This window comes from Lacerta agilis, chromosome 8 (assembly GCF_009819535.1).
Source record: "Lacerta agilis isolate rLacAgi1 chromosome 8, rLacAgi1.pri, whole genome shotgun sequence".
NCBI lineage: Eukaryota > Metazoa > Chordata > Lepidosauria > Squamata > Lacertidae > Lacerta > Lacerta agilis.
This window is the reverse complement of record NC_046319.1, coordinates 56,693,936-56,711,720: the sequence shown is the minus strand read 5'-3', so window position 1 is coordinate 56,711,720 and position 17,785 is coordinate 56,693,936. Positions and strand designations below refer to the sequence as shown.

At 45.8% G+C, this 17,785-nt stretch overlaps 1 protein-coding gene across 1 annotated transcript in view; it reads left to right on the top strand.

Moving 5' to 3' along the window:
• CSMD2 (CUB and Sushi multiple domains 2) overlaps nucleotides 1–17,785 on the top strand; it is a 512,122-nt gene that overhangs the window by 376,056 nt on the left and 118,281 nt on the right. The window contains 12 exon segments of the mRNA XM_033157666.1: nucleotides 1,549–1,584; nucleotides 1,587–1,661; nucleotides 1,664–1,762; nucleotides 2,164–2,275; nucleotides 2,277–2,350; nucleotides 6,702–6,871; nucleotides 8,396–8,552; nucleotides 10,026–10,217; nucleotides 12,478–12,604; nucleotides 16,119–16,134; nucleotides 16,136–16,177; nucleotides 16,179–16,320. Coding sequence (XP_033013557.1) covers nucleotides 1,549–1,584; nucleotides 1,587–1,661; nucleotides 1,664–1,762; nucleotides 2,164–2,275; nucleotides 2,277–2,350; nucleotides 6,702–6,871; nucleotides 8,396–8,552; nucleotides 10,026–10,217; nucleotides 12,478–12,604; nucleotides 16,119–16,134; nucleotides 16,136–16,177; nucleotides 16,179–16,320 — 1,242 coding nt within the window.

Genomic DNA, 17,785 nt, shown 5'->3' with positions numbered 1-17,785 from the left:
GGTTATTTATTTATAATGCGTAATTACAGCGATGTTATGAGCATGGGTCAAACAGCCACCCTTCCCTTCCTTTTGCTTTGCTTTGCTTTTTTTGCTTTTTTCTAGCAATTTTAAAAAAAAAATCTGAGCCTTTGAAATGGGCATACTCAATTAGGCATTTATACCAGCAGCACCAATCCACCCCCAAGGAGCCCCTTGTTTTCCCCCAGGGGTGGATAAGCAGTAAATCATTCCTCCCACATTGCTGCTATAATCTGCTTAATTTATCCCCAGCTACCTCACTACCCCCCCCCCAAAAAAACCCATTATGACATGAGACCAGATAGAAACACTGAACTATATTGCAGGGGTTTTTCCTCTGTCTCAGCCCTCTACCAGTAACACTGGACAATTTTGCAGGGCTGATGCAACCAACGCTTTCTCAACCCCAGCTGTCTCCGCTTGCAACCTGGAGGTCCTAATGGTGGGCTTTATTTATTAGAATGTTTTTTTTTAAAAAAAATGCACACTCAGAACAAAAAAAATGCTTTTTGAGTAGAATTGAACCTCAGTTGGAAAGAGCATGGGCTCCTGTCTGTGCTGCTACCTTTTGCTTTCTCTACCAGGGAAGATAAAAACACAGCTTCTGTCTGTGGAGTCCCTTCACAGGGAGCCAGGCGACCTCTTTTCTAATGTCTACTTCTAGAGAAAGGTCTTAGAGTGACACATGCATCAAGGAAGACCAAAATATAGCCTTCAAAAAAGGAGTCAGGGAGTCTGAACTCTAGAGATGGGACTTTCCGGGTAAGGCCTGGAGACTTGCTTTTTTTTTTAAGACCTTTTTAGGAAAGTAGTGAGAATGAAATCTCAAAGTCTGAGCCTCTTCTGACTCTGGGCCCAGTGCAGTAGCACCTCTCCACTGTACCTCCTCTCAAGCCCTAAGGCTTTTACCCAGATACAAATTCCACCCCCGACAAAGCATAGCTGCAGCCGGGTTCAGGGCTCTGTGTGAGCTGTGATTCCACACATGAGAGTAGAAAAGGAGTGCAGATTCCACATGATGTATTATAAAGCGCATAGTTCATGAGTATCTCAGTTTTATTGTTTGCTGTTTGTTGAGAAGTCAAGTTTCTAATCCATATGACAGAAAGCGCAAAGTGAAAAAGACACCTAAATAAGGAGCAAACTGGTCCCCATTTTTGTTATTATTAATATTATTTATTAACTTCAATCAAATCAGCAGCTCCAACCTGCAGCTGCTTTAACTTCCTTTATATATCTCCAGTATCCCATTTAGGTTTCCAGTGTTTGAGGCCAGCTCCTTGTCCTATTCCACAATAAGAATAAATTATGCAAAACAGTAAAATAGAAAAGCAAACTTTCCTTAGACTGCCTTGGCTGTTGTCTTTTCAGAGTGAAAAGCTGGTTCTTTGAAAAACGTTGTGTACCATGGAACTCAGTGGCTCAGTGAATGGTGAATTCAAAGGCTGCTGCTGCTGCTGCTCAACCATGTTTCTCAACACATGTCTTTGAACTGGGGTGCCTCCCTGCATTTGTGTCACTCCACAGGTGTCTTCTTCACCTTCCACACCTTCCACCTGGAGAGTGGCATGACTACCTGCTGATCACGGAGAATGGCAGCTTCAGCCAGCCACTGAAACAACTCACTGGCTCCCACCTGCCTCTCCCTTCAGTGCTGGCCTCTTCGGGAACTTCTCTGCTCAAATCCGCTTCATTTCAGACTTCTCCATTTCTTACGAGGGCTTCAACATCACCTTTTCAGGTAGGCACTGTTTTTCCTTTAAAACAGCGGTAGCTAACCTACAGCATTTATCCACCTTCCTAAATATTTTGATGTGGCTGTCTGACACAAACACACACACAGCCTTTCTGCTTCCTCCTCAACCACACAATCCATACAACTTTATTTTTTGGTGTCCAACATGCCTCCAGTCACCAAAAATCAGGCAACTAATCTTTCAAACGAACATTTGTTGCCCCTGGAGCTCTGATGTGAGGTGTTAAGAGCTCAGGAAGCAGGAAGAGCCTTGTGGGAATGGGCATTGCTGGATCCTTATGGAGAATAAAGCAATGCGCTCTACACAGGGCTGCCCTTGAAGCCTGGGAGAAGAAAACTCTTGGCTTGCTCAGTAATGCCATGCCTGCTTTTTGTCTGTCTGTCAGAATATGACCTAGAGCCTTGTGACGAGCCAGAAGTGCCGGTCTACAGCATCCGCAAGGGCCTTCAGTTTGGTGTGGGTGATGTCTTGACCTTCTCCTGCTTCCCTGGGTACCGTGGAGGGCGTCTCGCGCATTACCTGCCTGGGCGGTAGACGGCGTGTGTGGAGTTCGCCTCTGCCAAGGTGTGTTGGTAGGTGGTCACGTGTTTTAATTTTGCTGGGCAATCTACCATGTCATAATGTTACACGGGCAAAAGCTAGTCCACTGTGGGGTTGTGGGCTTTCTCAGTGCCAACAAGCAGGCAGTGTTGGAGGGGCAAGGCAAGTGAAAGACGTATAGGAGGATCGGTCTTGCATTCTGTTGCGCTACCCACATGTGGAGTTTCTCTGACAACAGGGAGCTGGAACATGTGCAGAGGAAGGTGACCAAGTTGATCAAGGGTCTCGAAACCAAGCTAAAGGGTCTGGAAACAAATAGCTAAAGGGCTATTCACATGGAAGATGGAGCAAGCTTGTTTCAAGTTACAAGAAAGGAGATTCCAACTAAACATTAGGAAGAACTTTCTGATAGCAAGAGCTGTTTGAAAGTGGAATGGACTCCCTTGGAAGGTGGTAGATTTTCCATCAAATGTTTTAAGCAGATGTTGTATGCCCATGTGTGATGCATGCTTTAGTTGAGATTCCTGCATTGGAAGGGTTGGACTAGATGGCCCTCAGGGTCCCTTCTACAATTCTATGTATCTATGGACAAGCAAAGACCTGGAGAAAGCTGGGTCGTCACATGCAGTTAAAACATTAGAACAGCTTTTCATCTTCACTGACATTCCTCCTAGGCATAGGCAGGTGAAATCAGGACTTGGAAAGGATAGGTAGCTCAAACCATGGTGGCAAAACACCAGCAAATTCTTGTGATCAAATCCTGACTTAATAATCCAGAACATGAACAAGTGGTGTGCAGCTGGTCCAAGCCCCTTTCTGGAAGCTTCATTGCTTCCATCATAGAAGCAGGTGAACAAGCCAGAGCTTTATCAGAGCTGCCTGTTCTGTGCAAACCTAAAAACTATGGTTTATGGTCTACAATAGAGAGAGGTCTTTTTTCCAGCTGAAGGGCTTTGTTATCTAATAATCAACTCTCAGGGTGTCACACACCTGTGGTGGGCAGGATCAGAGGCAAAAGATGGGTGAGGCTAGAGGCTGAAATGAGTGGAGCAAAATATGTGGGTTACTTTCTACAGGAAGCTACAATCCAGCCACACTTGAGTCAGAGGTTTCTACAAACCTACACACACATTCCACCCTCCACCCAAGCAAGTGTCACAGGTCGAAACAGGATCTAATCAGGCAAAAACGCTTGAGGGGAAGGTGCAAGGAAGAGGCATGGCCTGAAGAGAGTTCTGAGGGCTAGGCTTGAGAAGCCTGGAGGGCTGCTTTTGGCCCGTAAATCTAAGGTCTCCCAACCCTGGCTTACAAACTAGCAAGGATATTACCATATTCAAGCATGGTTTAATCTGACTTATTTGTAAACCATTCATCATTTTTTCTAAACTGCCACCAGATTGGGATTTAGGTTTTGCGTCACCCAGCAGTCAACAGGCAACACTGCAAAATATAAAAAAAAATCCAAACACAATCCTGCCATTTTAGCTCTTCCCCTCTCATTCCTTCTTCAGTTTTTTTTTTTTTTTTTTTAATTTGCCTTGCAGAAAGTGGGCATTTCTTTCTGAGACTCCTGGTGTTTTCTCCTTTTTGGCTGGGTACTTCCTTGTTCCTTCTACCTGTGTGTGAATTTCTTTCTGTGTTTAGCCTCCTGCTCTTTTATTGAGGCCTATTCAATTGTTGGGGATGCTGGGGCACTGTGGTCTAAACCACAGGCCTAGGTGAGCTCCCTTGTTCAGGTCCCAGCTCCTGCCCACCTAGCAGTTCGAAAGTACGCCAAGTGCAAGTAGATAATAGGTACCGCGCTCTGGTAGGAAGGTAAACAGCAGCTTAGTCATGCTGGCCACATGACCTGGAAGCTGTCTGTGGACAAACACTGGCTCCCTCGGCCTATACAGTAGAATGCGTGCTGCAACCCTAGAGTCGTCCGCGACTGGACCTAATGGTCAGGGGTACCTTTACCTTTGAGAGCCAGTGTGGTGTAGTGGTTAAGAGCGGTAGACTCGTAATCTGGGGGAACCGGGTTCGCATCTCTGCTCCTCCACATGCCTGCTGGGTGACCTTGGGCTAGTCCACTCTTTGAAGTCTCTCAGCCCCATCACCTCACGAGTGTTTGTTGTGTGAGGCAGGAAAGGAAATGTTAGCCGTTTTGAGACTCCTTCGGTAGTGTAAAGCGGGATATGCAATCCAAACCCTCTTCTTTCTTCTTCTCTTCTCTCTCCTTTCTTCTTCTTTCTTCTTCTTCTTTCTTCTTCTTCTTCTTCTTCTTCTTTCTTCTTCTTCTTCTTCTTCACCTTAATTCAATTGTTAGTTTCCATATCTGCAACTTCTTTAGACTCTGACTTCAGCTACAGTAGCCTCTGGATTCCCTTCCCTGCCATCCTTTTGCTCAGTACAGCTAAGTCTTTTCAAACTAGTAGTTAGCTCTCAGTGGGAGGTTAGCCAGTTTTCCCCATTTTTTGTTGTTGTTGTTAAGGATCGGCTAACTATCCACTTGTCCAAAGGGCTTCTTTGCCTGTACTTAAATGGAAGGGGGGGGAATCCACACTCCCCACTCCCTCAGCGAATTGCAGCAGCAAAACTGCAGCCTGTAAAGGCATTAGACATTATTATAGCTAGTTCTGCTTCTACTTCAGTTTTGGTTTTTGCCTCCACGCCAGCCACCCCACATTCAATGGCAGCACCTGCCACTTTCACTCAGTTATGGCAGATCTTCCCAGTTGGCCTGCTTCTCCCTGCATCTTAGAGCCAGATCAGGTGGACCCATGAATTCCCCTCCTACTGGAAGTACTCTAGTTACAGGGGATGTTACAATGGAAGGTCATGGAGCGCTTATGATGATGAATGCAGTGGTGAATCAATACCATGTCTACTAGGTATAGGTAGAGCAATTAGGACTGAGACCCCTGTAGACATGCCAAAACATTTACTGTGAGCACTGGAAAATATGTGTGTACGTATTTGTGGACTGCGAAGCCTCAGAACACAAGTCTGTTCAACCTGGGGGTTTTCTTTTGCTGAAGATCCATTTTCCTGAATTAAATATGCTGAAGTGCTCCCTCGGTGATTTTGCCACTCTCAATAATCAGGAGCCTAATGAGTTCCATAAAGACACATGTGCTAATTGCACTTCTTAAAAGGTTGTGTTACACCAGATGCTAGCAATCCCTGGGTTGGCTGTAACATTGGGTGACTTGCAGGAGACTTACACAGGGCAACACATTGAAATGGGCAATGAAATGCTTTGCCTGCAGCAAGTGACAGATGCAGATCTCTATTCCCACTTTGGTATATGCCTTCCACAACCTCCAAGCATTTTGGACTACAGTTCCCATCAGCACAACTCTCCTGAGGCCCTGGAACGTCAATACCAATCAGAGGTAACAATTCTGAGTTGCATAGTCTGACCTGAAAGAAGAAGGTGTCTTCCTAGCTGCCAGTGGTGAAACTGTGGGGAACTCTCAGGACCACTGTTTTCCTGTTCCCTTCCGTGGTCACCTTGGCTGTTCGTAAGGGAATCTTGCGTTTGGCTTTGCTTTTACTGGAGCTGGGGGGTATGGCTGGTTGGATATTTCAGTCAAGGTGAAGTTGTTTCCAGTCCCTCTGCTGGGCAGCAGGCTGGTCTGCTATAACTTTGAGTGCTATAACTTTGAGTCCTGAGTTCCTCAATGTGTTTGTCATGGCGAAGGGGTAAAATGGTGTTACAGGAACTTCCCTGTCGAGGCCAGTTCTGAAACATGCAAATGCTGTGTTTGTGGATGGGGGGCACACCAGATCCCTATGTGCACCAGTCTCCTTTCTGTGTTCCCAACCTCCTCATGTTGAATGAGTCTGCAGGGTTGGGTTTTTTGTTTTTTACTCACATTTGCCTGAGCTCAAGTGGAAAGCTTTGTGTGAGCAGAGACTGTGCTTTATCAGTATCCTTTGCACAGATAGTTCTACCTCTGTTCAAGTAAACACAAGAGCCTCCTGCAGACCTCCCCCCTCGTGGGGACGTTCGTGGCAGGTGCACCTCTTCCATTGGGTTTTCATGCTCAGGGAAGTGCCTGAAAGTGCCCTTGCTTACTTTAAAATGTGGTAAGCCTTGGGAATGAAGGAAACATCCTCCCTGCTTACCCTGCTGTGGGTGGGATCCTGAACTTCTTCTCCAAAGCCCTGCCCCAATGGCACTGCTGCCCACAGCTCTGTGCTTCTTTTCTGTGTTTCATGGAAGTTTTAGCATGTGCTTTGTGTTGGATCTAGAATTCTATGTATGTGTGTAGACAGGAGAATTTGTACACATCCCAACCCAGATAGGGAACACACCAAAGGTGTGTGTGATCATGCTTTACACTAGTGGCCTGTTCTGGAAATATTAAAACCCAACCACTCTGCGTCTCTCTGTAGCTGAATGCGGCTCCTCTGTAACTGGCACTCAAGGCGTCCTGCTGTCCCCAAACTACCCTCTGAACTACAACAACAACCATGAATGTATCTACTCCATCCAGACACAGCCAGGGAAAGGAATTCAACTCAAAGCACGGACTTTCAGCCTGGAGGCCCGGGATGTCTTGAAGGTAATGGCTAGTTATCTGGTGGGCAGATGAAAGGCTTACAATGAGGAAAATCCGCTCATCTGCAAATGGATTAATCCTGAGCAGAATTTGCAACCCTGCCAAGCAGGAACCAGCTGTCAGAGTACAGTTGCTTCCCAGATGTTGACAGCCTAGATTTTCTCAAACTTTTGCCAGAGAAAACATCTTCAAAATGGTGGTTGATGTTTCAGTGAAAAGTTCTTGGGAAAGCATCTGCCTCTTTAAGGGGCTGATGGGCTGATGTTGGTGACTGGGCTTTGGGTTTCTGTCTTTTGTCCCAAAGTGCTATTCACCTATCATTTTATTTTATTTTATTTCATTTCATTTTTTTTTATAAAGTGCTTAGTACTAGGGACTCGTCTTTACCTCCATTTGCCCTGCCTCTTTCATCTGGGAAAGTGAGTTTTCTTCGTATTGCCATTTTTTCCAGTTTAATGCCAAAGAGCTAAATCCTCTTCAGTACACCTTGACTCACAATATACAACACTTTCCTTGGATTTGTGGTGAAGAGTGGGGCAGGGATGGCTTATTATGAGGTGGTTTACCACACAGGGAAATACAGAGCACCTTTAACAAAACCTGAGGCCACAGGCACTTTCCCCCCCTTAGTTTCCACCTTACATGTCCATCTCTCCCCCCCCCCCCCCAGTCTCTTCCTGTCTTCTTTCTCCTCATCTGCCACTCCCTTTCTGCTTCTTAAAAGACCAAGCAAAACCCTCCAACAGAAAAATGAACTAGCCACCAGGGGAGTTCCAGTGATCAGTGTCTGATACACTTATGGGCCACTCACTGCAGCTTTTGATTAATTGGTTGAAACTTTTTAATTGACTGAAAAGCTGACCCCTCCCAGTTAATCAGGCAACACCCTTTTTATGTGAACATTTTATACATGCATTTAATTGTGCTGTTTTAGTACTGACATGTTTGCTGACCTGGAAGGGCAGAATATGAATTTAATAAATAATAATATAAGCTGCAGCAGGTTCTCATTTCACCCTTATTCCAGAAAGAATGTCACTTTTAATATTGTGATTCCTGTGAGATATATTTATTTCCTCCATCATATGCAAATTTATACCAATTTAACAAATAATCTGATCAATCCATTAAAATGTCATTAATTGGATGGTGAGGGGTGTCATCCCCCCCCCCCCGGTGGCAACTAATTTCCCACAAAAAGAGTGGGGCACTGTGGGAAATCTGCAGTAGACACAGCATAGCAGAACTTTGAAAACCTCTGGGAAATCTCACTTCTCATCCAACAACCCCTGAAAACCACCTAAAAATTTCCCATTTCACAATTAATGGGACTTAGAAATTGGGGAGGGGCATTCACTCAACTCTAATTGATATAATGCCATCAGTGTTTATAGATAAGAAAAGCAGAAAATAAGCAGAATTATTATCCTGGAGAAGGCATTGGGTCAAGACAATGCAAAGGCTGGGAGTGGGCAGAATTGTGGGGAGGAGCCCATCCTCAGCTGCAGTTCTTTTTCCCTTTTCTAGATCTATGATGGCAACAATAACTCTGCCCGCCTCCTGGGCACCTTCAGCCGGACAGAGATGTTGGGCCTCAGTGTCAACAGCACCTCCAGCTCCATGTGGCTCGAATTCATCTCAGATAGCAACAGCACAAGTCAAGGATTTGAACTGCAGTTTTCTAGTAAGTCCATAGACAACCTTGCTGTGACACAAGGCATAAAGGCTGGGTCATCGTCGTGTGGGGCTCCTATGTTTCTTGCAGAGGCAGGGAACTGTTTCCAGCCAGTGGACTGCATGTATTGTTCCATAAACCTAGTAGGACATTTTGAGAGATGTGTGAGGCTGCCTATTAGGTACATTCAACTAGCAGCCCGATGTTCCAGCCTCTGAGCACAGCCCTTAGTTCCCATGAAGCCCCCCCCCCGGTGTTATTTTGTAGTGCTTTCTCTCAATATGTGATCCCAAGCACATCTTGGGATCTTTATACACCTGGTGTGAATAGCAACAAAGCTTCTGGCCATAGTTCTTCTCCTTGCCCTCCTCGGTTTCAGCCTTCCTTCTGTAAGCTAATAAATAGGAATGGGGCTCTTCCCGCTGAGGAGAAGCTGGTTAATACACTCTGGTTAATAATCTCTTTTGCCTGTATCCTGACTTAAGCACAGGACAACTTGATAGGCAGAGCTAACATGGTTGAGGCTGCCAATCAGTGAAACAGCATTGCACTTGGAGCTGAGAAATGTGGGGTTTAGTGGGCAATGCAGCCTGTGCTTTGGGAGCAGCATTTGAGAGCTTGTAGGTCACATTCAGCTCAAGGGCTGCCAGTTTCCCATCACTTTTGGGGGGCCTTCAGCAGATAGCAAGGTTGTGTGATGTGGTAGATCACCAGTGATTTATTTCCTAAAATAGGAGATGGTTACCCAGAAATTGGCCCTGGAAGTCCTGTCAGCTACTCTAGATCTATTGCTGTTGCAATATTTATGTTATCAGCGGCAAACTCTTCTTTATTATTACTTGCCTGTTATTGCTCTGCTTTCCTTTGGACCACATCAGTGAAACTGAGAGAGGGGTCTTGTTGTCTGGGCAGCCCAGGACTTCCATACACACTGCTCAGGAATGTTCCCTGGGGATGTTACTTTGGTGCTGCTAACACAGTGATTGGACTTCACTCCCAAAGGTGCCCTCCATTGTCTCTTGAGAAAGACGAATGCCAACTATAGTTGTTCCTTTTGCTTGTTAGTTATCATTACCGTAGGCCTTCAGTGGTTCGTTCCTGGCAAGGTTATGGGGCTGAGATCCTGGGAGCACTCAGATTATTTCTTTATTATTAATTTAATTTACATCTAACGCTTTCTCCCAAAGGAGCCCACCAAATCCCTGGGTAAACAGGAATGTTATCAAATTCCTCTTAGAATTAAATAACAATGGAGAGAGATGCTCTTTACTATGGAGAGCATTCTGCAAATGTGGAACCACTACTGAAAAGGCCCTGTCACGGGTCAGTGCCAATTGGGCAGGCCCTGGTGATAGTTCCACCAACAAGGCCTCATCTGCCAGTGGAAGTTGCAGTTGCGAGCAGGTTCTGCTGGTGCAGTGGCACGGATTGGGCCAGGCAAGGTCTCCAAAATAACAAGTTTCTTGTCTCTTCTGCTTTGAGGTTTTGAGCTGATCAAGTGTGAGGACCCCGGCATCCCTCAGTTTGGCTACAAAGTCCATGACGAGGGGCACTTTGCGGGCAGCTCCGTCTCTTTTAACTGTGACCCCGGCTACACGCTGCGAGGGAGCCAGGCACTGGCTTGCTTGACTGGGGAGCGGCGAGCCTGGGATCAGCCACTCCCCATCTGCGTAGGTATGACTCCTCCCTTTCGTGTGACCACCCACCCACTTGGGTCACTTTTAGCATGATTGCTGTGGGGCCATTGTCTGAGGTGCTGGATGATTTTGACAGTGGTGGCTGGTGCCATTTGGGGCTGCTGCGGTGGAAGGCAAGGAGCCCAGACAGTAGGTGGAGGTAGAGCTAATTAGCTTTGTCCCTGTTCTCCCTACTGAGTTCTGCAAGGTCTGCACTTGGGACTAAGGTGGGGGGGGGGAGTTGATCAGTAGAGCCATCTCCTGTATTGGTTGTAAGTAGGAAGGCAGGCAGGTAAGGAAAGTTTGTATGGCAACACCCCTTTATGGACCAGTCTCCACTGAATTCAGAACAAGGGTAGCCAATTATGTTTTAGACTACAGCTCTCAGAATCCCTAACCATTGGAGTTGTACTTCAAAACATCTGGAGGACACCAAGCTGATTTGCCCCTCATTTAGAACAATGACTTGCCCAATACAAAACAGTTCTACAGATGACCTGTCTTGAGTGTCAGGGTCTCTGAGGTTCACATGTTTTTGCTTGGTTATCAGAGTAAGGCCTCCTGATAGCACCTTCTTCAGCTCAATCTGCTGAACTCGTGGAGCTTGAACTGCAGAGCAACATTTCTAAGTCTGGATTTGAGTGCCTCTCTGACGCTCAGTCTGAAATCAGCTCTGAATGAGCCAAGTGCAATAGGAGCTGAGTCCCAGCTCTAATAGTGGGAACCAATCAATGGAAGGGCTGTTCTGGAAGATTTACTCACTTGTGCTTCATCCAGTTCAGTTTTAAATGCTGGCAGTAGTTTTAATTGCTGCTGTTTCCATTTCAGGTTTCGCACCAGCCATTTTCCAATAACCTTCAGGTTAACTAGCCAATCAATAGCAGTGGGGCTGTTTGTCTCCTTGAGTATACAATGAGGATATAAATCAAGCCCTCCACTTGTTGCAATATCTTGTTTTAATAGTTTGGCTAAATCTGTCCACGTAAGAAAATCTGTCCTTTTGGTTTCCAGCTACACAGGAGAGGAATTAGTGTCCGTTCCTTTGTGTACATGTTGATTAGCAGTATGATAATCATTGCTGAATTTGAATGAAGTTTACTTCTTCACCTGTTAAGAGGACATTAGCTTGTTCATTGGACATATCTTCAGGGCTGCTAACAGTTTGGGGTTTGTTTCTTCATAGAATTGTAGCTTTGGAAGGAACCACGAGGGTCATCTAGTCCAACCCCCTTTGTAAGGTTTCCATTGTGAGCCACAGAGGGCCACTTTTCACATAAACTTTCTCAAGTGATTTTTTTGTATTGGTGGGCTTCAGTCTCCATCCACCAAGGTATCTAACATGCACGCGGTGGTAGCACTCTGCGGTGAACATCTTCACAGCCTCAACTGGCTCAGTCCTTCCTCCCCTTGGGACAAGTGCTGCAATCACATGGTGCTTCAGATTTGTCTACCTGGTTCAGTGGAAGATTGAAGATAATTCATAGTTTGAGAGGGTGGTGTTTTTTTTTAACAGATAAATAAATATGCGTTACATAGAAATCTGCCTTCTGCCATCAGACCACTGCCCTGTCTAGTTCAGTACTGTGGACAATGACTAGCAGTAGCTGATGAGGGTTTCAAGCAGAATCTTTAGTGGGGACACTCAGGACTGAATATCTGAACTTTTTAGATGCAAAGCATGTGCTCTGCCACTAAGCTGCAGCCCTTCTCTTTAGAAGGTTGTCCTCACTCCGAATGAAGTGGAGGCAGAGGACGGTGGCCCCCTCAATATGGGGGGGGGCTCAGCCCTCTACCCACAAATATTCAGGGGGCTGAAGCCCCTTCTCCCCCCTATAGTTGGTGCCCCTGTTCTCTATTATCACCTCCCTTGTATTTTTGTCTATGTACTGTATGCAGTTACTATAATCCCTTGCCTCTTGAACTCAAAGGGTTATACAGTCATACCTCTGGTTGTGTTCGCTGCGGGTTGCATTCGTCATGGGATACGAATGCGCTGAACCCGGAAGTACCAGAACGGGTTACTTCCGGGTTCGGCGCTTTGCACATGCGCGGAAGCGCCGAATCGCACCACGCACATGCACAGACACTTTGCTTCAGGTTGCGCTCTGCTCATGTTACGAACGGGCCTCCGGAATGGATCCCATTTGCAAGCAGGGGTACCACTGTACAGGGGGGAAAGTTGCCAAAGACTACTAAGCAAATGGCATGCAGAGCAGCAATGGAACCCCTTTGCTAAATGGCATGTTGCTATTTTTCAGCGGAGTGTGGGGGCAGTATCAAAGATGAGCCTTCGGGAAGGATCCTGTCTCCAGGCTACCCAACGCCCTATGACCACAACCTCAACTGTGTCTGGACTATTGAAGCAGAAGCTGGTTGCACAATAGGGTGAGTTCATGGAAGAAAAGCGCTTCTTCACACCTAATCCTGCTCCCACAAGTGGCATTGATGACCACCAACTTGGGTAGCTTGAAAAGAGAATTAGATGTATTCATGTAGGAGAAGGAGGCAATCAGTGGCTACCAGCCACAACGGCTATGTTCTTACTCCCCTGTTGGAGGTGCCATGCCTTTGAATACCAGTTGCTGGGCATCATAAGCAGAGAGAAAGTGGTGCTGCATTCAGGTCCTACTTGTGGGCTTCCCATGGGCATCTGGTTGGCCACTGTGAGATCAGAATGCTGGACTAGATGGGCCTCTGGCCTGATTCAGCAACATGGCTTTTATTAATTATAGAGCTAGAATAGACTAGATTCACACTTCTCTAAAACAGGCTCATGTTGTGAGATAGGGCAACCCACTCAACTCCCCTTCCCATGTCCCCTGGTGATCTAAATCACATCATGCTATATGCAGGGAACAGGTGCCCCTGTGTAGACCTGTTTGTGCTCTGCAATTAAACATAAATAAATAGATGAAAAAGCCTGTGCCAAAATAACCCAAAATCTCTGGCAAGAGTAGCTGGGTTGTGCAATGTGTGTGAATTATGCAAATTGACCATATTTGCATGATTTCTCTTACTTTGCATAATTTATTTTGCAATGTTTACTATTTTGCATAGGCAGAAGGTTAAAAAATAGGACCTCAAGCTTCACAATCAGTAAATTAATCAACTATTTTGTTTCTAAAAAATCTAGTTGATTAATCAGTGGCGGGTGGGCTAGCTTTAATCATAGAGGCAGAGAGTTAATGCCATACTTATTGATTCTTTTGAGGTTAGTTTAATCTTTGTGCCTGTTGCTGTAATAGGGACTGGGAAAAGAAAAGAAAAAGGTACCAGATTCCCTAAGCCCCCCAAAAAACTGGTTGTCATGATGGGTGGCATTCAACTAAGTTTTATTCATAGAGGACCCACTAAAATTAATAGACCTAAGTTATGTTCATTAATTTCAATAGGTCTACTCTGAAAGAGCCCTTCCATCCAAGCACCATCAGTCTTTATATATTCTGCAGAGTTTATAGCAATGATGCTTCCAGAAAGATCTATGTTCCGAACTGCAGTGTCTGCAGACCAGATGCTGAACAGGCTCTGAATTGTGATTCTGGCCTAGGCGTTACTGGCAAAAGGAAGTACCAAAAAAGAGATTTGAGCAAAGTATGCTGAATCCTTCCTTATCTGCCCTCCCATCATTTCCTCTGCAGTTTCTCCCCTTCCACTCAACTTTTTCCCAGTCTACACTTACTTCTAATATTAGAACCTAGCTGGTGGGGGCAGGGTGTGTGTGTCATGACACTAAACCAGGATGCCACAGTGGAAGGGCCCATAGAGCACAAACCCTCACAGGCACCTTTCCCTGGACCTGAGAAACTGAGGACCTCTCACATCGCTTTGCTAGACCAACAGCACATGGAGTGCACCAGATGTGGGGGCATGTGGAGAAGGGCTTGTCTTCAGGCCAGAGGGATGGCCCTTCTACAGTTTACAGTCCCCCAACATAAGGGGTGGAACTGGAGGCAGAAGTTCAAAAGACCTCACTTCACATCCAGCCCTCCACAGGTGTAGTTGCCCTGTTGGGAGCTCTCCATGGTGCTGCTTTGCCATGGGGTCACCTCCTTGGGACCTGAAAAGGGAAGGAGGGGGGAGGACTTCAGCAAATTGACAGCAGGGGTTTCAAATGGGGTTAAGCAGCTCTGTGCATCCTTTTGGTGATATAAATGATCAGCTCCCTGTCTGCTGAATTAAAAAAACAACAACCCTTGATTCCATTGTAACATTGCTATTAGTCAAAATCACTGTTAGTATTTTACACCTACATTAATCAAAGCAATCAGCCTATAATTTTCAGTCCCTGGATCTCTTGCCTCGCCCATAGATCTGTGTGCATCTGGTGTCAGAGGAGGGTCTCATCAAAAGGCCTCTGCTGCATAATCCCATCCTACCTGCCATTCAGATTCCTCATCCTCAAGTGGCTCTCACTCTTGATCTGAATCAGAGTGCTTAGAAGGAACCATGCCTAGAAGGTGGATATATGTCAAAGGAGGCCCCGTGGCTGGCAGATTCTCCTGTCGTGACATCACGAAAGTGGCTCTCTCTATAGTGTCACTGACCCCTTAGAACGTCTCTTCCCTATGCAAATCAGAAGGTGCCCCCTGTGGCAGCTCTAAACAGCGACTGAAAACTTACTGTTTTGTCAGGCTTTTCCCTAGGACTCTAGTTTTCTGAACTCACTGCTCGATACTTTGTGATTCGATTTTCTATGCATTTGGATAGTAGGTATCTTACTTTTTTGCTTGGATTTTATGGTCATAATTTTTGGTGAGCCTCTTAGAGATTTTTGCTGGGGAACCTGTGGGTAGGAGAATTTGTTGGACTCCCAGTTTCATCATCTCCATACCATCCATGATACTGGCTGGGGCTGATGGAGTCCAACAACAGCTGGAGGGCTGCAGGTCCCCCATCCCTGTATTAAGTGGGACAAGTGCGTCTATGAGATGAGAGAGAATAGATACATACTGGTGGCTAAACAGATTCAGTCACTGTGAGATTGTGCTTGTGAGTCCCCTGTAAGCTCCCTCAGTGGGGTTCTTGTCTTTTTAGATGTTTCAGGGGAGTGCCAAACAATAGTGATGGGACCTTCTTTAAAGCCTCACATCTTCCCTCACTGCTTTTTCCTCAACGTTTTATTGCATCTCGAGTACAAACGTTGGTGAAAATACAAATATAACAAGCATATTCAATAAAAAGTCAGAGAGGTTTGGGCCGCCTGAAAAAGCAGTCCATTAATAACCATGCAGTTGTCTGACATGTATAATGCATTGCCACAGTACCCATTATCTTGAAGATGGAATTAAAATATTGAAAGCGTCGTGCCGCTGTGGCCGCCGCCTAACAGGGTGGAAAAGAACGCCAATAATAAAGAAAACAGAAGTGGTTGTTAAACTTGGCTTGAAGTGCGCAGAGACATTTGGAAAAGGCGGCTCCTTTTCTCCCTGTTCTCTTCTGCTTTCTGTAATGAGCTTATCTTGAATTGAATCTGTTTGTGACTGTCCTATTATCCCTCTTTCTTCGAGGCACATGCCCAGTTTCCTGTCACCGTGAACGGTGCTCCTCCTCGTGTTCCTTTCAACCAGCAATCTCATATTATTTTTCCACCCTAGTAACTTGTTCAGTGCCGACAACCAGGATCCTGAGGAACAATTGTGCAGTGAAGGGAGTGGGAGGAGATACGTAACAAAGTTTTTGGGGGCATTCCTCATCAAGGCTAAGTTGACCACTGTGAGGGCAGAATACTGGACTGGATGGCCAATGGCCTGACTCAGCAGATTTTTTCTATCACCTTAGAGTTCCCAGGGCTATTTAGGGGAGCCAAGGTAGTTACAGCTTTTGAAACTTACAACAAGTTTATAGTGCAGATATAGCCTTATTGTATCTTGTTCTCCTCCACCTATCACCTGCCTGGCAGCCTCCATTTCATGGTTTTTCCAAACAGAGGAGTTCCATGACGTTCTGAGGATCTGGGATGGGCCCTGTGGAGAAAGGGATTCTCCTGAGGAAGTCAGTGGTTCCACGCTGCCAGTGACGTCCACAGCACCTCAACTCCGTGGTCCTCCAGTTCAACACAGCCTTTTTTCACCAGCAAGCAGGGCTTGCCATCAGTTTTTCAGGTAGGTCTGATAAACAATACTAATCATTTGAGAGTGTAAGGAGGGAAGAATCAGATGGATGTGCCTTTCCTCATCTGTCATGGGCTTTAGACCAGGTGTCCTTAGGTGCAGAATCTGAGCACTAGCAACTAACCAGTAGCCCTTCTTGAATTGGTACCCTACTCTGCACTCCTTCCTCATAATCCCTTTGTCACTACACTCTAATAAATGGACCTCAGACCCATCAGAGGATATCAGGAATGTCCTGAGGAGTGCCCCCCCCCCGGCCAAAAAAACCATGAACACAAAGAATCAAACATCAGCATAAAGAAAGACACTGGTCCTTTAACTGCTCAAGATAGGGATGTTGGCCATAGCTGCCTCAGCAAAGGGAATGTGTTCCCTTCTTCCCATCCTCCCATTTGAAGTGTGGGCAACACAAGGGCTTCAGTTGCCCTAAATCATGTCACCTGGAAGCTAAATCTGGATATACTGTGCTGTCGTGTTATTTGCAAATAGGTATGAAAAAATAAGGAACCTCTAAGATAGTGGAGAACATTTCATGACCTTTGAAAGCTCATTTCCACAATGAAAATTCCATCCCGAGACAATGTGTTACAAACCAAGCAAGCAGAAATACATTGCACAGGGGAGGATTCTGAGAGGTTTATTTGGTGCACACCCAAGGGGCATGGGTCCCCAGCTATGCCTATTGGGCCCTAGGATCAGCCCCAAGTGGTCATAAATGCTTCTAATCCTCAGCACTTTCCCTCCACATTTCAGCAAATCGTCAGCAGTCTTGTTGAATGATTGAATGATCTATGTGAGTAACCCTGAGAAGCAACTGGGGACCCCCAGTGTTCCTCCAAACAAAGCCGTTGTTTTGTTTCATTTTTAATAAGCATAGTTAGAGTCCCTCTTTTCAAGGGGCTGCTAGCTGCTTTCAGCACCACCCTCCAATTAAGAGGTATTCTGTCTGTTTTTAAAGCCTTGGGCGCTGGAAAGAACAAGAGTGAGTTTTCACTTAACATAACATCAGATTTCCCAAGTTCCTTCCATAAAAAGGTCAGGCCCATGACTACCTCTGAAGCTGGCGGCAAAATTCCTCTCCATCACTTAGTAGGAGCATCTTTTTGCAGTATAGTTTAGTTGAGAGCATATGGTGACATAAGAGTGTAACAAAATGCATGTAGGATTAGCAGATGCCCAGGCTTATAAGTAAACATGAACGAGTGCAAATGTACATCAGGCTGAACTCCACGGAGCACACTTGAACTTGTCCATCCCCTGCAGCTTTTTTCCCAGCTGCGAAGCAGATGTTATCTGTGAAAACGAAGTGATATTGTGGGCTTGAGCATGCGTCCCTGTGCAAGCTCCCACGCACACGTGCACACCAGAGTTTGACGTGAGGATGTGCAGAGTCACCAAGGCCTGTTGTGATGCCAGGCTTTATGCCCTACACTGAGACAGCGCACATCTAAGCATG